Consider the following 20,354-nt stretch of genomic DNA (forward strand, 5'->3'; position numbering starts at 1 on the left):
GCCTTCTAGGTTGGTTGGATGGCTCAACTGAGAAGTTTAGAAGATTCATGACGTTTGCAGGACCAAAGAAGATGCAGGCCACATGCATAGGCGGGTCAAGCCCATAGCTATGGCACCAACCCAAATGTTTTATTAACAATTTTACATATAAATTATCCAACTTTATTTTTCCTACAGTACATTATATATGTTAGAGGGGCTCAAAATTTTATATCTGACTTGGGACCGGCCTTTTGCAAGGTTAGAAGCATAAGATATACAAGGTAAATAAAATTAAAGGTGCAACTATACCGAGCAAGTATACCTGAGGAACTCTCAGATACTAAGTTGTCTATTGGGAGGTCTTCTAGCCTAATGTAATGTTCACACATGAGATTTTCTAACCAAATATTCTCGGTTCCCCCTTGTCGAAAATTCCTAGTGGAGGAATGGGGATATTAAAAGCGTTGAAATGGCCCTTCTTCCAAATCTTTAGCCATTTCGATTATTAGTGACACATTATGTGCATATACACCAATATAAACATACACAACACACAGGTGTATTCTCAAACTGGGGTCAGTTGCAGAGATACCACTGATACAATTTACCATCAGAATAGTAAAAACAAAAACGACAAATAGTACCTTAGTCAGTCATCATTCAAAAATCTTTGAATCTACAGTTCTAGAGTAGAAATTAGAGACCAATAAACTGTAACTTCATTTTTTTGCTTTTCATTATCAAACTTACATCAATTGTAAGAGCATCATAACATACGAGGATTTGCCACTACAAAATGTTCAAAACGATGCAGATTAAGCTAAATCATAAACAATGTTTCATTTTCAATGGCATGAATATGACTGACAAAAAAAAAAACTGTATTAGTAACAATAGAAAGGACAATGGGGATCCGCTTTCAGTATCACTTATTTGCGATGAGCCTCAAGATCTGACAGCGCCCTTGGTGGTTTGTTCTTCTTTTGCTGATATTTGGCATAGGAATACCATACCCCACCAGCGGTGTTGATGACTAAACCTGTCACGTTCAAACCATGCACTTGCACACCTCCTAGTAAGACAAATCCAAGGGTCTAAAAAAACATGAAAGCATGCGTTAATTATATTGTGGTCATAAATATTTTATATGAAATAAACACAAGCACATGCTATGTTCCATGAAATAGAAAATCAAGCAAGAACTTTAATGGTCACAAGGACCTGGTCGTCAAGTGTCTTTATTCTGCTTATATTTTAAACTTCAGTAGATGTTTGAAACCTTAACAACATCAAACTAACAAATTCAAGAGGTGGTCTTTACATACCGTGGACCCAACCCCTTTGAGGACTCCCACGATGGTTGTCGTTAGAGCAGAGTTGACTATGGTACATAAAAACATGGTGAAGTTGAGAGCAATGCCCATCACCAACGAAAGAATAAGTATCACCAAAAAATAAAATGAATTACTCTGCCAAAAAAAAGGAACAAAGTAATATCAGTTTCTTAAGTATAAATACTAATTCCTTAAGAAAAAGTATAAATACTAATTCAAAGGCCGGGATAAGTTAGTAGTATCTGTAATGATCTACACCAGATATCTCCAACTCATATATAGAACATTGTAAATTTGGAACTCTGATAGAACAATAAGTATACAACAATGTATATTTCCATTCAGAAGGTTGAAAACGTTTAAGACCTGGACTGGGTAAAAAAAAATTAAAGACTGTCAAATTGTTACAGAAGGTTAATCTATAAAAATTCTAATGACGTTAATAATAGAAACAACTATATTCTCCAAGAATTCATATACATTATACAACTTTGTTCACAAGCTATGCTCTCTATTCATAAAGAATTGCAGTATTCGAAATATTATATATAAACATATCTTCATATCAAGATAATAATAAGTCCAGAGCAAGCTTCTTAACAAGGGAACGCAGCAGTTAAATTTCTCAAATAATGTCCTGTTCATTTTCATTGGCCACATTAATACTCACACACAAAAACATCAGTCTATCACTGGTTAATTAATTAATGAATTATATCTAGGTGTCATTACTAAATAACCACAGTACAGCTTTACACAAGCTTTAAATCATATAATCTTTTAGGAAAAAAATAAACAAAAATAGAAAATAAAAAACTCAGAAGCATATTATGATTTAGTAACAAGAAAACAGAGTGCAAAATGAAGTTGTTAATCCGTTATGTGCTCTAGGCTCAAGCAGTATTCACTTCCCATACAATGAGTTAGGAATTATAACTTACAAACAAAATCAGTAAAGATTCTGACCTTTGCAATTAGTATCGATATAGAATTTGGAAACTCTCCTGTAGCTATGATGAGGAACAACAAGAAAGGAATAGACAAAAAGCTGTTATAAAACATGATCTCAACTGATGATAGCCCATCTTCTGCACCAGACTTCTCCACCAAGACAAGGTACATAGTCTGCAGTTAAAATTATGTATCAGTATTGGCTCTATATGCATGCATAAAAATAACTAACCTTACTGCACAATTCAGGTGTAAGAAAATATCATATAAATTCATGGCCAGGGAAAAAAAAGAGAGATCGGGGCCAAACCTGAAAAAACACAGAAGTAAGGGCCATGCTATAACCGAAAAGGTCAAAGGAAAAGTCTCCAAGTGCAGCTATGACAACCCCCACTGCAGTCAGCAATACTGAAAGGATGACCTGAATTTGAACACAGCTAAAAGCTTTAATTTAACTTCAACTTGCCAAGTATGTGAGCATTATGCCTATTGTATTCTAAGAAGATCTACACCGTCAACAATATATATTGGTGATGCTAAAATTAAAATAAAAGGGAAGCCATTTGAATTGGCTCATATATTTGGTCCATTTCCCATGATAAAGTTAATTAAATTCTGCAAGTAATGTCAAGCCTGAGAAGAATCTTTATGGGTATATGTTAAAATCCAAATCTGATTCATCATTTACTAACCTTAAGACTTTCCATGGACTTTGCTTGGCAAGCAAATTTATATCTCCAAAAAAAAAAAGACTTTTATTTCAATTTATCCGGACATTAATATACATCCTTTATATTTCAACAAAAGAAACAATAAATATACAAAAGAACCTTAAGATTTGAAATTCCATTTACAGGAGAGGTGAGAAGAGGAACATTCCTTTTCAAATTAAATTATACAAACTTTAAAAATTTATTCTCTTCCCTTCTAAATGTTTCCAACAATGCCCACCTTCCTCATATGATATGAGTAAATCCTACATACTCCAGTCTAGCCACTGTAATCCAATGATTTCACAATTGACAAAATTCCGTATCCATATGACACAGTCAGAATATAAGTTTGCTTGGATACACTTGTATAAATAGCCTAAACAGAGTTGAAAGTCACACTAAAACTTGAAAAGGGTCCAAGCATCATATCATACCTGTGTTGTTGGTCTTCCCTTTCCTGAGAAAAATCCGGCAATCAAAACTGCGAGTGGTGTGAGTCTCTTTATAGCAATGTACATTGGAATGTTAACTCCCTTCAAGCTCGCCAAGGCAAACGCCACATTAGCATTATAGAATAATGACACTGGAAGAAGTTTTTTGGCCGTTGACATCTCTAATCCTTTAGCCTTTGTATACCCCGATCTTCGACCAGAATATATAAGAGCCGCAGTGGCCAATTGCTACCCAAAATAAGAGAGATATCAATGACCCTTCAACTTTAAATTTTTAATAAATGAATACAGTTTTGAAAAGTGAAAGATTACTGTCTGTTTCATTAGGCAATACCTGCACAGTGAGAAGCGTCATTGAATATGAATATTGCATAAGAATGGCTTTGTTGATAAAGACCATGGCCATGGAAGCAATCCCATATGACAAAGCAGCAAACAAACTAGATAGATATGATAAAAGCACAAAGTAATAATTCATTAGCGTGATAAACGAAAGTTAATTGAGATAAGAAGCAAAAGCATATATATATATAAATAAACTAACCTCAAAAACTGACTAGCTTCCGCATCGCTACGATTCTCCATGGCCAACAAAGAATTAAAACTGATCCAGATTCAATTACCCAATATCTCTATCAAGCTTTCTGCAACCCGATAAAATTAAAAGAATCATAAATTCAAAAACTCTCACATGCTCTGTGAATCAAGAGAAACCCAAATTATAAAAATGAAAGGAAGAATTGGGGAATCCAACAGAAACGGCAAAATCTAGAAGAAATCATAAGAGAAATGAAAAAAAAAAATCCACCTGGTTAAGCATTTACATGACGTTCTTGGGATTAGAAAAGAAGACGGAAAAAGGGGAAGTTATAGTGGTGATGAGAAAGAGAGAGAGAGAGAGAGAGAGAGAGAGAAGAGAGTGAAGATTGGGGAGCGTGGACTGTGGGAGGAATATAGTAAAGTATAATAGTAGTAACTGTAATATAGTAATAGAAAATTGAGGGAGAGAGAGTGTGTGTAGACTAGAAGTGATGAAAACAGCTGGCGAAAAGGGTTTTCGGCCATTTGTCATGTCGCCTTCTTCACCATCGGCATCGCCATCAACATCACTTGTGGATTGGAGTTGGGGTCTCTGTTTTATTCTTGCTCTATACCTTCCTTCCTAGCCTCGGTTTTCATTTCTTTCTTCTTTCTTCTTGGCATTATTTATTTATTTATTTTTAGGAAAATGAATTTTCATTAATTCATTAAAATGAAACCTTGTAACATTACAAGTCTCAAAAAGAAATAACCTAAACTCCAAACATATACACAATACAATATAGTATAAGATACATTTTAAAAATATTACAACAAAGCATGATACTCATTATCGAATTGCCAACACCACTAAAGATTCACAAATTAAAAGAACCACGACGAGGGCAAAACTTCCAATCAATCAAGTCACAACTTAGAAGTATTATTCCTCAAAATTAAATGACGGTCAAAATATTTAATATTTTGAAAAAATTATACTTTTATACTTAATTATTTTTTACAGTAAATATATTTAATATTTTTTAAAAAATTACACTTTTATATTTAAGTATTTTTGCCGTAAATATACTTAATGTTTTTAAAATGTTATATTTTTATACTTGTTTTTATTATTTTGATGATTAATAAAAAAGTGAAAGAAAAATATAGAATTTTAATTATTTTTTAAATTTTAAATGATTTTCTCTTTCTTATTTTCTTTTAAAATAGTTATTTTAAATTAAACATTAATAAATGTTTTATTAAAATCAATAAAAATGATTTAAAATAATTAAAAACTTATATATTTTCATCAATGTAAAATATAAGTTTTTTTTTTTAAAAATAAAGGAGAAATATAAGTTTAATTATTTTGATTAATTTTACTAATCTTAATTTATTTTTATTATTTTGAAAGTGAAAATAATTTAAAATTTTAAAAATAACTAAAATCCTATATTTTTCCTTTACTTTCTTATTATTTCTCAAAATAATTTTAAAAAATAGGTATAAAAGTGCAACATTTTAAAAACAATAGGTATATTTACTGCAAAAAAAAATTTAGGTATAAAAATGTAACATTTTGAAGACATTGAGAATATTTACCACAAAAAAAATTGGGTATAAAAGTGCAATATTTTGAAAACATTGAATATTTTAGCCGTCATTTACTCTACATCTCCTCACAAAGAGGAAGTCCCAAGTTCGAATCTTCCTCTCCTAATGTTTAAAAAATAGGCAAAAGCCAATATCCTTAGAGGACATAGTGAAAACATCATTATTTAACAAACAAACCCATTACACTAGCAAAACAAAAAACAGTAGCATGGACAACTAAAAAACTAAACCAAAACAAAGGCATTGCACCATGGATGAGCAACAAGCCTCCAACATCCCCATCCTTGCAACCCAGATCCAACCACCAAGCCCCAAGACTAAGGAGAACTATCATGTCACAAACACGCTCCCCACCCCACTAATAACAATAGAACAAAAGCCAAATTGTTGCTCAAAGCCTGCCTCGCACAGGCCCCCACCCCACCATCATTAAGAGAACTCTGGATCCCATCTGCACACTCCACTCCACCGGGAAAATGGAGCAAAAATGTCAGCCTAAACAAGGGAAAAAATTGTTGAAGAAGCCACCCACCAAAGTGCGAGGACCACACCGACCAAGAAAGGAAACCCTAGACCTAGGTTTTCTGAAGAAGAAAAGGAGGAGAGATTCTTTCACGAGGGAGAAAAATAGAGTAATTCCATCAGGGTGGCATTACTTAACTCATTTTTGATCGAGAGAGATTTTCTTTAAAACATAACATATATTATTTCTAACCTATAATCTCCCCAAAATGAACCATTCATAATTTGTGTAATTTATGATGTTTGTAGCACTTAAATACTTGCATCTTTAAACCTACTTGTAGATTGATGGTCATACAGGTCCAAATCATTTTTAATTTATTAAATACTTAAAATTAATTTTAAAATACAAATAATTTTAAAAAAAAATTAAATTTTATTAAAAAAAAACCTTACAAGGTAATGCTTAATTTAATAAAGTCTAAATTAAAAATCTACAAAATATTAAATTGAAGCCTTAACAAATTTAAAGGGTTGATTACATTTTTTATTTTAAATAAAGAGTAATGATTGTGACACACTCAAATTGCACACACTTTTTTACACAACAATGATGTGTATTTAATCTTAACCACACAATTAAAAGTGATGTAGCCCCTACTTAAACATACTTATGACTAAAATTAAATACATATCATTGTGTGTAAAAAAATGTATGCAAGTTGAGTGTGTATCTAGCATTACTCCACAAATAAGGCTAATAAACCCTAAAAAAAACAAATTAAATGAGTAAGCCATGTTCAAACACAAGAGAAGGAAAATTTAACTTTCCACAATAAAAATTAAAAAGATTAGGAAAACTATCTTGTTTTCATCGAAGGATGATGAAACATATTCTTCTTCTTCAACAACCACTTGCTTGTCCTTGCAACCAGGTCAAGGTTGTTCTCTAAAAGCTACATGAGCATGAACTATAGGCTGAACTGGCTTGCAGGTGACTACTCCAACAACCAGTCTTCTTTCCTTGTTTCTCGATCTATGCTTGAGCCTCAATGAGCTCAGACATTCTGGAAGAATTCAAAGTAGATTCTTCATGCTTGATGTATTTATTTCTACACGTGGTCTTGTGCACGACTCGCTTTTTTTAGGCATATTGTGGTATAAGTTGTTCACGATAAATGATTCCAAGACATTATGAGTGAAAAATACTGAGTTGATCATGTTTTACATATGATGTTATTAAGCTCAGAAGTATAAATCTAGAACTTCACACTCAATTTCAACATTGCTCTAACCATTTTCTTATATTTTTTTCAAACATGAAAGTTGTAAATCTTTTTCTTAGCATTCCATAGCATTTTGAATTATTCAATTCTGAGTTATATCAAGAGAATTATGACCAAAATATTGTCACTAGACGCTAGAGGTTGTTAGAAGTGAGAAGCAATTTTTATACGTCTTTGGGCGCTGCCACGTGGTGCTGCGATGCTGACACAATTTTTGCTTAAAATTTGGATTTAAATGATGGTTTTTAACCTAGTTTGAGTTAAGGTATAAATATATTATCATAGGTAGGACTTTTAGAGACTTTTTCTGAGGTTAGAAATAAGAAAATAGAGAGAAAAGAGAGAAGAAAGGGGGAGATGAAATCACTACAGATTCATCATACCAGTTTCTTCTTCCACTTTTATATGGTTTAATTATGTTTATCTTATTTTGTGAATTCTCTCTTCTAGTTTCTATGGAGTAGTTTGTTTTAGGTTGTGATTTCAAAGCCCTAAGCATAAATTCTTGTATTTAGTAATATTTATTGATTCTTTTATTTCCATATATCAAATTACTTATGTTATTCTATGTTGATTTCATGATTATTGTTTCTATCTTATTTAGAGGGCTCCTAAATGGAATTTTGCTTTAATTTATTATTATCATGGGATTACTATTCGCCTAATATTATAGGATTCTAAGTAATTGCGGTAAATTATAATTAGGAATGAGGCCATAGTTATCATTAACTATAATGAAGAATATAACATAAGTTAAATGATTGCATGTTTTATGAACTTCTTACTTAAATCAACATATTTTCATAAAAAAAAACTCAATGTTTTCACTAGATTTAATCTTTGGTGCTTTTCATTTAGGTTATTTAGTGAAAATAATTAATTAATAGTGTTTACTTTTAGTTAATTAAATCAGGGAGATTAGGGTAATGATAACTTTAGTTTTATTTACCGTTGATAATTTGATAGGAAATAAAGAATAATATTGTTATTAAAGACTTATATGGGTATTTAGTGGTGGAGAATGATTTCTTAATTGACTATCTTTGATCAATTAATTCATCTTTCTCTTGTTTTAATCATTGTTTTTATTTACTTTTAATTCTTAAAATCTTAAAACCTCTTTTGTTAATTTTTTTATTTTGAATAATAAATTGATTGAATATTCCTCATGGGATCGACTGTGACTATTGCTATACTTATGTAGTGTGAAATATCAGAAGATAATAGTTAAATCGGATACAATAAATGACACATATTAGTATTGTGATTAGTTAAATACATGATGAAATTGGTTAGACACGAAGATGTGCAAAGTCCATGTCGATTTCACAAAAGTCAACATGTGAGAGTTGACTTTCGATATTTGCATTTATAAATCATCTTTTTGAGGTCAAAGTATTTCTTTGGGGTAAATGAGAGTATCCAAAAAGTTTGAGAGCATTTGGATATGTTTTGAGATAAATTTTGAAGTGTCAAAACATAGTCATCGACGATGCATTACCTCTGGGAGGCAACAAGTCGCTCGGCCAAAAAAATGGTAGATCAGGCGATTGTTGCATAGTGCTAGGCGACACATCGTAATATAAAGTTAATTATATAAATAACTACTTGACTACGAAAATATGAAACGCCAATCTTAATGTAAACATTAAATAACCAGATTGAATAACTTTAATATTATTTCAAAGAACCAACTTATATAGCTTTAATATTATTTCAAAAAACCAACTTAAATAGCTATATATATGAATTAATTAAAGAGAAGTGTTTTTTAATATTTTTCCAATTCATCAAATAAAAGAATTTTATATAATAATCGTTATAAAATTGTTACAAAATAAGATTAATCTCTTATAGAGAAAAGTTTTAAAGAAATAAAAATTGATGAGTGAATAATCATTACTTTGAGAAATTATAGTAAATAGCCTAAAATAAAGACATCAAGAAGCTAATGTCATCATTTTTTAAATTATAGAGAAATAACTTTTTTATATTGTTGATTACCTAAAATGCATTTTTTATAATTTATTTATTTATATAGGATTGTATGTGTTATCTAAAAAATTGGCGTTTGATGACGTGGCAAGTAATCCCTGGACACGTGGCTGACACCTGGAGAAACTCTGCTAGTGTATCGACCAGAGGACGTATTAGAAGCAGTAAGCAGCCCAGTCATACCTGCGACCATTCTGGTCGATAGTTCCGCATGCAATGTAATATTACTGTAAAGATCTTTGTAGATCCCCAATTTAACTCACAGAATCTCCTGAATATCCTGTTATTCAGGAGAGAAAATCGGCAACTAAATCATGTAATCCCCCTTGAGCCTATAAATAGAGAAATATAGCTCAAGAGAGGGACTTTTGGCTTTCGAATTACTGGATACTAGGATAATTCCATTTGAAATATTGTATTGTTCTTCAGAGGTTGGTGAAACTCATTGAACCCGAGTTCTTTGATCACTCCTTTGATTCTCACATCAATAACAACCTAAGTGGACGTAGGTCATTACCAGATCCTGGGGCCGAACCACTATAAAATATTGTGTCTTATTACATTTTGTCATCACGTCCTTCTCAACACATTAATTCACATCAAGCGTATTCTGACTCCGTGTCAGTTGGCCAAAATCTGGGTCAACATTCTGGTGCTTTCATTGAGAGCTTGATTTATCATTGTTGAGAAAACCAATGGCGAAAACTGGAAGGAAAGCTGGACAGGCAGCCGCTGCTGCGCCATCAAACCCACCTCCTCCTCCCCCTACAAGAGTGGCGGAGGATGAGCCACATCTGGACTTCGAGGAGGAAGAGATGGATGATGCTACGCTGAAGATTACCCTGGGGGCGTTGCAGGAAGAGCTGGCTAACCTGAGAGCCAGTCAAGAGACTGCTGCCGAAGTTGTGGCGCGGCAGCAGCAGGAGATTGAACGGAAGCGCGTGGAGTTGAGCGAAAGGCAGGAGGAGATGGATCGCTGCCAGAGCGAAGCCATGGCAGCCCTCGAGGCAGCCTTTCAACTGGCTAGGAATCAGGCCGCACCTGTCTCGCAGCATGACCATCCTGCAAATGGGCCACCCCAGAAGGGTCCAAATCCTAGCCCGCCAATCCAGCCCTCGAGTCCACAAAGGCCCGAACAGCCTAAGGTGCCCCATGACGATGTCCCAATGGACCCTGAGGCACAACCTCCATCCCAGGCTGGTCGCGGAAATCCCCCACAACAGAGGCAGAATAGGGCCGAGCATCAGCCTCGCAGTCCTAGACACCGTAGGGATGATGGGCCAAACCTACCGAACAGAGGTCAATACCCTCCTGGTAACAAGAGGAACTTAGAGTTAGGCTCTGCGATCCGGGGTCCCCCACGGCATGATAATGCACGGGGACACCACGACCAGCGTAGGCCGCCCTCTAACGCTCGGGACGCTTTAGCCAGGGATGGAAATCGAGGGAACAGTCGATCCCATCATAGCCAGTCGAGGTTCAGAGATGGCCATGGATATAATGAGGCTGACTCAGGCAAAGGAAATGGTGGTAGAAGAAATGAAGAAAGAGGTAAAGGTGGGAGCCAGGTACCTCAAGATGACCAACCCAACAGACGGGATGCTGGGGGGCAGCCCCGGCAAAATAATGTCTTCAACCGGCTCGGGGGTAGCGAGCAGCGGAGAAGAGACGAGGATTTGCGAGACGTACCCAACGATCGCCGCGAGCAGCATGGCGAGAACGTCCCCCCAGCAACAGAGGCCACAGTGATACCTGCTGCTGTACAGGCCCAGATAGACGCCCTCAACCAAGCAGTGCAACAGCTGGTCGGGGGAAGGACATCTTATATCGACCACGATAGGAGGAAAGACACTCCTTTCGTACAAAGGATAGCTAATGCAGAAACTCCAAGCAAGTTCAAAATGCCTACGCTTCCAAACTTTGACGGGTATGAAGACCCAGTGTCTCATGTCAATAAGTTTGAAATACAAATTGACATTCAGAAAGTGTCCGAAGACGCTCGGTGCAGGATCTTCCCTGCAACACTTTCTGAAGCCGTGCAGGAATGGTTTTTTAAGTTCCCCCCCGCAAGCATAGTTTCCTGGGAAATGTTCGTAAGGGAGTTTTACGGACAGTTCTATGCAGGTCGTGTGCATCCGACCGAAGCAAACCAGCTGGTTGAAATTCGCCAACAGGATGGAGAATCAGTGAAGGACTACATCCAGCGCTTTATGCGAGCAGCAGCTGGAGCAAAAACGGTGGGGGACGAAGGAAAAATGATGGCCATAACCGCAGGGGTTAAGCGTCGTTCTCCCTTCTGGAAAAGTCTCAGAAAGGAAGGAGTAAGAACTACCCAGGAGTTCCTGGACCGAGCTGATCGTTACATCAAGCTCGAAGATGCCATTGTCGACGATGGAAAGCCTTCTGGCAAGGATAAGAAAGCAGCCGAGCCTGCCAAAGCCGCCAATGGGTCCAAACCTAACGGCAAAGGCAACGGGAATGGCAATGGCAAGAATGGTGGAAAACGGTCATATAACAAGCCTTCCACCTCCGACAATAAACGAGCCAAGGGTAATCGTTATGAACCTCGGTTCACTAACTACACTGCCCTTGTTGAGTCTCGGGGAGAGGTTTATAAGAAGCCTGGCCCCATTCAAAAGGATATTTCGAAGAGAGACACTACCAAGTTCTGTCGTTATCATAACGACTACGGACATGACACCAACGAATGCAACCAATTGAAAGACGAAATCGAGTTCCTTATTAGACAAGGACACTTGAGAAGATACGTAATGGCCTCGGGAAATTCCCAATGAGAAGCTCCGGGTAGCAACGAGCAGGCGCCCATGCGCCAACGCTCGCCACCCTTACAGCCTACCCCCGTGACTGGCACTTTATTGACCATTTGTGGAGGGCCGCACCTCGCGGGAAATAGTGGAAAGGCCAGGGAACGATATGCTCGGACTCTGCGCCACGACCAAGACATCGAGATGATGACTGTGGAAGACCGCGCACCAAAAAAGGCTCGGTCAGAGGAAGGTGAAATAACCTTCTCTGATAGCGATGCCCAACATGTCTGTTTCCCACATTCCGATCCGCTGGTCGTGGACATCCAGATGGCCAACATGATGGTAAAGAGAGTGCTGGTCGATACAGGAAGTTCAGTGAATATCTTGTATAAGTCTACACTGGAACGCATGAAATTGTCCGTTAAGGACTTGGAGCCCTGCAACCAAACGATATACGGCTTCTCTGGAGAAGGACTTGCCCCCGCCGGATTGATCAAACTACCAGTGACGACAGGTACGGCGCCTGCTACAAGGACATTACTCGCCACTTTTGTAGTGGTCGATTGTCCTTCAACGTACAATGCCGTCATTGGGAGGCCTATACTGGTTGATCTACGGGTCGTCATCTCTATGTGTCACTTGGCCATGAAGTTCCCAACAGACGCAGGGGTAGGACGCGTGTTGGGAAACCAGAGAGAAGCTAGAGAGTGCTACAATGCCTCAATCACAAAGGCGAAGAATGGAACGCCGAAGAGCGCTACCTCAGATAGATTGCAGATGGCAGTTGATACACAAGCCCAATCCGGTGATGAAGTCACCAAATAGGGTGTTGCCCAAAGTGAGGATAGAGAACTAGATCCTCGCTTTGGGGATTTTGAAGAGAACGTTGGACCCATCGAGGACCTGGAGGAGGTCCAACTCGACGAAAAAGACCTGACCCGAGTCGTAAAGGTTGGGAAAAACTTAGAACCTACCACGAAGCACGCACTGGTGGAATTTTTGCGGAGGAACCATGAGGTTTTTGCCTGGTCGCATAAAGACATGGCTGGGATAGATCCTGCAGTTATCAGCCATGTCCTGAATATAGACAAGACCTTTCCACCCGTGCAACAAAAGAGAAGGTTGCTCAATAAGGATAGATCGAGAGCCTTAAAAGAAGAAGTTTAAAGACTAAAGGAGAATGGGTTCATCAGAGTGGCATTTTATCCATCGTGGGTCTCCAATCCAGTGCTGGTTCCCAAGCCTAACGGCAAGTGGCGGACCTGCGTGGATTTTACAGACCTCAATAAAGCTTGCCCAAAAGACTGCTTCCCACTCCCAAGAATCGACCAGCTAGTCGATGCAACTGCAGGGCACGAGATCCTCTCGTTCATGGATGCATATTCGGGCTACAACCAGATTAGCATGCATCCCCCCGACGAGGATCACACCAGCTTTCGAATCGATACGGGCTTATACTGTTACAAAGTAATGCCCTTTGGACTGAAAAACGCAGGTGCGACTTACCAACGGCTAGTCAACCACATGTTTAAGGAGCTGATCAGAGTAAACATGGAGGTATACGTGGACGACATGTTGGTAAAGTCTAAGAAGGCAGGAGGACATGTGAGGGATTTACAAGAGTGCTTTGATGTATTGAATAAATACTAGATGAAGTTAAATCCCCTCAAATGTTCCTTCGGAGTTGGATCAGGGAAGTTTTTGGGGTTTATTGTAAATTTAAGAGGAATCGAGGCCAACCCCGACAAGATAAAAGCCATGATCGACATGAAGTCGCCAGAAAGGATCAAAGATGTACAAAGTTTAACCAGGAGAATCGTAGACCTAAGTAGATTTATTTCGAAATCAACAGACAAGTGCGTCCCTTTTTTCAATCTACTTAGGGGAAATAAGAAGTTTGAATGGACAGGAGATTGCGAGCAAGCATTCCAGGCCTTGAAAGCCCATATGGCACAACCTCCCATCTTATCAAAGCCGATTGAAGGAGAAACCTTGTTTATTTACCTGGCGATTACTGAAGTTGCTGCTAGTGCGGTACTAGTGTGAGAGGAAGAAGGCGTACAAAAAGCAGTCTACTATGTCAGCAAGAGACTGATTGGGGCAGAGTTGAGATATCCACCAATCGAGAGGTTAGCATATTGCTTAATCCTGGCCTCTAGGAAGCTACGCCCTTACTTCCAAGCCCATCCTATCACAATTTTAACTGACCAGCCCCTGCGACAAGTCTTGCAAAACCCAGAGGCGGCTGGGCGATTATTAAAATGGGCAGTCGAACTAGGGCAGTTCGACATAACTTATTCACCGCGAGCAGCAGTAAAGGGACAAGTCTTGGCCGATCTTATTGCAGAATTCACCGAACTCCCAGACAGCGAGCAGTGCGAACAACCTAATGCGCCTGAGCCTCAAGAGCAAGCTCCTTCGTGGAAGTTATTCACGGATGGGTCGTCCAACGAATCCCACGCTGGAGCGGGAGTGATATTGATAACGCCGGAAGGGCATCGGTTTCACTGCGCCATTAGGTTTGACTTCACCGTGTCGAATAATGAAGCTGAATACGAAGCACTCCTCGCTGGATTGAGAATGGCGAAGGATATGAGCATAAAGATGCTTGATATCTATAGTGATTCACAACTAATGGTGAATCAAGTTCTAGGAGAATATCAAGCGCGAGGCTTAAAAATGGTGGCCTACTTGAATAAAACAAAAGACCTGCTAGCCCAGTTCACAAAGTACACCCTCCAGCAAATTCCACGAGATCAGAATTCAAATGCAGATGCCTTAGCAAAACTCGCAAGTGCGAAGGATGCTTACACTTTGAACATTGTTCCAGTAGAAAGACTGAGTGAGCCAAGCATACAAGTGGTCGAATCCAGTATGGAGATTCGAATGGAGGATACATGGATGGCACCTTATTTGGAGTATTTGACGAACGGTGTGCTACCAGCCGATAGAAACAAAGCCAGAACTCTACAAAGGCGAGCCGCTAGGTACATACTGGTCAATGGTATTATGTACCGAAGAGGATATTCAATGCCACTACTCAGATGCGTTACACCAGAAAAAGCTAAGGAACTCATGAAAGAGGTGCATGAAGGCTTCTGCGGGGATCACGCTGGGGGGCAGAGTTTGGCAAAGAAGATTCTAAGGCAAGGCTACTTCTGGCCAACTATGAACGAGGATTCGGTGGAGTTTGTACAAAGATGCGATAAATGTCAAAGGTTCTCAAAGATTCCACGAGCAGCTCCAAACGAATTAAAACAAATGCAAAGCCCGTGGCCTTTTGCAATATGGGGAATAGATTTGATTGGATCCCTACCTACAGGGAAAGGCGGAGTAAAGTATGCAGTCGTGGCAGTTGATTACTTCACCAAATGGGCCAAAGCTGAACCACTCGCTACCATCACGACCAAGAAAGTTCTTGACTTTGTTATCAAGAACATTGTCTGTCGATATGGTTTTCCTAGAAAGATAGTTTCAGACAACGGAACCCAATTTGACAGCGACTTATTCACCGACTTCTGCGAAAGACATGGAGTTATTAAAAGCTTTTCTTCAGTTGCACACCCCCAAGCAAATGGGCAGGTCGAAGCCGTGAATAAAACTCTTAAAGATGCCCTGAAGAAAAGGCTTGAAGAAGCTAAAGGAGCGTGGCCAGAGCAGCTGCCTGAAGTCCTCTGGTCGTATAAAACGTCTCACCGAACAGCGACAGGACATACCCCATTTTCTTTAGCCTACGGATATGAGGCGATGTTGCCTGTCGAATTAGATCCCCCCTCACATCGATGCCTAACATACGACCAAGACCAGAACAGCCAACTGATGATGGAATCCCTAGACTCGATTGACGAGATACGGGAGAAGGCCCAACTCCGAGTTGCTGCGTACCAGCATAAAGTTGCCCGGTACTTTAACTCCAAAGTTAAAGAAAGAAAATTCAACGTCGGTGACTTGGTGCTACGACGAGTTTTCTTGAATATCCGCGACCCTACTGCTGGAGTGCTCAGACCTAATTGGGAAGGACCTTACCAGATTGAAGAAGTCCTTCATCCGAGCACCTACAAACTTGCACGCCTAAACGGAGATCTCGTTCCACGTTATTGGAATGGAGAACACCTGCGCAAGTACTATCAGTGAATAGTCCTTTTTAAAGGACTGGCTTGTATTAAAATTTTACTTTTTACAAGTTTTGCAAAGAGGGTTAGCCATGGCTAATCGCTCGTATATGTAAGATTCTATCTTAGAATCACTCGTAAAGACATGTTTAGTCCATTTTTAATACGAGATTATAAGGGACTGTGTGCAGCCAGTCATTCTTGCCAACTTTTGTAAATTTATATTTACAAGTATTCGTTCATTACGTGTGTTGTTTTGCTGTATTACAAGTATTATTTTTCACCCGAGCAAAAATGTTCGAACAGGTCGTGGTCAAGGCAAGTGACCAAGGACCTAAAGCTCCTCAATCACTTGGGGGGCATATAAGGCACATCGATAGCAAAGTGCACCATGAGGTATGTAAACACATGAACAAAATGAGTGAAAGCATGCTAAGGTACTTAGAGTATTTTTCAAAATTTATATTTTGTTAAATCAAGCCAAAGTACTATGCTAAGTTCGGTCATACGGACAAATGTTATAATAAATGAAAATGTTATAGCATCATGATGTAATCTTTTACACCGCAAGCATCACTGCTTGGATGTAACTGTTCAAATAAAAGAAAAGGTTTGCTGCCCATGCAGCAAATTCAAAAAAGATATTGTTTTTACATCACGACCCGTGGGTCGTATAATCAAAAGAAAGAAAAAATATTAATAAAGCTCAACAGGCATTGGGAGCATAAGGGTCTTTATCAGCATTCTGGTTGGCAGCATCCTCAGTAGCTCATTCTTCCTCTACGCCAGCAATGCTTGGGGAAGCAGGGACCCTGGCTCTTGCCTCCTCTTCAGCCAGTTGAGCGGTGCAGCTTGCCAGCTCGGTAGTCCTAACATCTTCTGAAAGATAGCTGAAGTCAGCACCCTGATTGTGTTTCCAGAAGTTGTAAAAACACCGGAGCGTCGTCCTCTTATATCTTTCCAGATTCTTGGAGTTGTCAAGCTTCAGCTGCTTTACTTTGCCCTCAAGAGTAGCAATGGCCTCGTCCTTGGACTTATGCTCCTCTTCCAGTCTCTTGCGTTCGCGATACTGGACTCGGCTGGCCTCTTGATACTCCTCCCTCTGCTTTATTATAGCTGCCTTCGTAGCTTCAACCTCTGACAGCTTTGTCACCGCGGCATCCCTCTGCTGACCCATCGCCTCCAACTCCTTTGCGTGCCTGGCCTCTGCAGCCGAAAGTTCCTCGGCCACTTTCACCTGGTGCCTCTCGATAGCCTTTGCCCGAGCCTGTTTGATGGTGGCTTGGGTGTGGGTACGAGCAGCAGTTGCAGACAGCAAAGCCTGAGGACAAAAGATAAAGTTAGAACCTGTTGCAAAGAATAAAAGACTAAGGCCTAAGAAATAAAGAAGTACTTACGCTGGCTATTTCGTTTAGGGTCCTATTCAAGATTTGGTCGACCGCCATGCTCTCTGCCTCAACCAACGCATTTTTGACGCGGTCGTTCTTTGCGATGTGCGCGAGGCGGTCTTTGGCTGCTCGTAAGGCATGGCTCGAGAGTTTGGCCCCAAGAGCTTCTTCCCGCTTGTTTTGTTCCCTGGTGGGCGCAGTCGGAGGGTTTGGCGGGGTAGGAGGAGTCTGCTTCTCAGCAGGAGCTGAAGGATGAGCAGAAGTTTGCCCAGCTGGCATGTCCTTGGGAGGGTCTTTTGTTCGACTTTTTTTGGCGGGTCCTTGGCTTGTTTCGCCGGTGTGTCTCCTTGACGACTTTCGTCAGAGCTGAGGAACTTCCTCTTCCTCCTCAGCCTGATATAGGTCGAAGACATTAGGGGTGGCCATATCTGCATACAAGTAAACACATGCAAATGGTAAGATAGAGGCATATGAAAATTCTTTATCCAACGGAAAATAAGGTCACAAAGTTAATACCCGAGCTACAACTACTGGTCGCTATACTATTGAATCTATTAGTCACACACTCACTATCTGGCACGAAGAAGTCTGGCCCTAGGTGTGGAGTATATGTAAAGTTGCCCTCCCTGTCAAACAAGTGACAGGGAATTGGCAAGCTATTTAAAAGCAAAATAATTTTACCGTTCTCATCAGAGGATTCCTCCAAGTCCACAACCGGCTCTTTGGCATTTTGTTTCTCCTTGCCTTGGGGAGCAGAAGACCTTTCTGCGGAAGGATTACCTGTGGGATCCCTAATTGTAACCCCCATTGGCCTCCTTCGAGGAGGGGACGCAGGAGGTTGCTGCTCGGGAACCCCCTCGGCAGTGGCATCAGCAACCACGGATCCTCTTGTTTCATGGCGAGGAGCCAGGAGGCCAGACAGCCTCAGGATTTCATCAGTAACCAGGGACTTGACGCTTTTTTCTGCGTCAGTCATCCTGGCCAATGCATTGGACCTCAACACCATGTCTGGTGTTGGGGTCGGACGTAACCATGGACCTGAAAAACAAAGTATAGTTTGGGAAGAATGAGGAGTGACTCTTTGATTAAAATATCGACCAGTAAAAGACGGCACTTACCTCCTCGAGCGAAGGCCAGGTTGTTGCTGGTTATGTCCGGAGTAAGGAAGTACTCCTTACTGTATTGCCCCATGTTAGATATGTGCGTGGTGTCACTCAGGAACGTCCGGTTTATTTCCTGGTGACAGAGGTGGAAGAAACCCGTCCCATATTGTTGCGGGTTGGATTTAAGGTTGAAAAGATAATTGACCTCGTGGGGGGTAGGTTCTAGCCATTTTTTAAGTTTGTACAGGATATAGAGTGCGACCAGCATTCTATATCCGTTTGGAGTAATTTGGAAGGGGGCGACGTCGAAATAATTAGCCACCCCCTGATAAAAAGGATGTAGAGGGAGGAAAGCCCCTGCCTCTATGTGATACTGAGACCAGGCGCTATATATACCTCCGGGGAGGTTAGCCCTTTGATCTGCGGCAGGAATTTTAACGGAAACCCCTGTGAGGGGATACTTCCTAAAATAGTTAGCAACCATCCGAAGAGTCACTGAGCTGGTCGGGGAAGTATACCACTCGACATCAGGCAGATTCTGATGGCGAGGGCGGGCTCTAATTTGGATGTTAAGGTCAGGAACAGGATTGTTTCGACCACTGGTCGAGGGAACCCTAGCCTGTGAATCAGGCTGGGCAGGAAGGTTTGGACTATCATCGGAGTCAGGTCTTCTCCTTCCTGAGGATTTGGAACGAGCCATTTGAGGAGGAGAAGGACGAGGTCTGGAAGAGGATCATGAGAAGCGAATCTCGTGGATTCGGTTAGCCGGTTGTTCTTCGCCTTCGAACAGCTGGGCGAGAAGATCGTCGTCGATGGGTCGTTCACCTCCCCAAAAATATGGCATCAATGTCTGCAAACAGAAGAATGGGGAGGTGAGGATGGAGAATTTTTAAAGGCTTTTTAGAATAACGCTGGTCGAGTATAAAAGCCAAGCTTTTATACAACAGCATTCTAACAAAAAGCTAAATTCTTCACACGAACAGTTTGAAAAACGGATCAAAGGGTGAGAGTAAAAAGGTTTTCAAAAAAGCTTTTTCAACTCCCCTTATGGCGGGAAAAACCTATTTTCCAACTAGCCTAAAGATCGAAATTTTACTTCGATTTTACGTCCTAAAAGTACGATCCTAACTCGTAACTCCTTTTTACCCACAAGACATTCTACTCACAAGCGTCTCAAACCAGAAACAGATGAGCTCAAACAGTCGACATACAGAAGCATGCATTGCGAAAATATAAAACATAAAGATTTGAAGACTTACCAGAAAAAAGATCGTTGAGAAGGGTAAAGAGTCTTCGGAAGTCGAGGTGCTTTCAAGATGAACTTGGAAAGTGCAGAAGAACGGTCTCTAGGAGAAGACGAGAGCTCTGGTTTTAGGGTTTCTGGAGTGAGTAGTGGCGTGCATAAAAAGAAAAGGAAGATTTCAGAGATATTATATAAGTTTGTTGACCCAGGATTTGGCCAACTGACACGGAGTCAAAATATGCTTGATATGAATGAATGTGTAGAGAGGAACGTAGTGACAAAAAGTAATAACAACACGATATTTTTATAGTGTTCGGCCCCAGGATCTGGTAATAACTTACGTCCACTTAGATTGTTATTGATATAAGAACCAAAGGAGTGATCAAAGAACAAGGGTTCAATGAGTTTCACTAACCTCTCAAGAACAAT

At 39.8% G+C, this 20,354-nt stretch overlaps 1 protein-coding gene across 2 annotated transcripts; it reads right to left on the reverse strand.

Moving 5' to 3' along the window:
• Positions 1-689: 689 nt before the first annotated feature.
• On the reverse strand, positions 690-4,534 carry LOC133834552 (UDP-galactose/UDP-glucose transporter 7). 2 transcript variants are annotated; one of them, XM_062264203.1, is made up of 8 exons: positions 4,241-4,534; positions 3,977-4,128; positions 3,767-3,872; positions 3,415-3,660; positions 2,578-2,688; positions 2,283-2,441; positions 1,308-1,451; positions 690-1,076 (listed from the first exon to the last, which is right to left on the reverse strand). In XM_062264203.1, exons 2-8 carry the CDS (start codon positions 4,015-4,017, stop codon positions 912-914), a joined length of 972 nt encoding a protein of 323 aa, XP_062120187.1. In that variant the 5' UTR covers positions 4,018-4,128; positions 4,241-4,534; the 3' UTR covers positions 690-911. The 2 variants fall into 2 exon arrangements, with proteins under 2 accessions (XP_062120187.1, XP_062120185.1); XM_062264201.1 differs by having other exon boundaries at positions 3,977-4,076; positions 4,241-4,533.
• Positions 4,535-20,354: the final 15,820 nt, after the last annotated feature.

The sequence above is a fragment of the Humulus lupulus genome, chromosome 5 (genome assembly GCF_963169125.1).
Source record: "Humulus lupulus chromosome 5, drHumLupu1.1, whole genome shotgun sequence".
Lineage (NCBI taxonomy): Eukaryota > Viridiplantae > Streptophyta > Magnoliopsida > Rosales > Cannabaceae > Humulus > Humulus lupulus.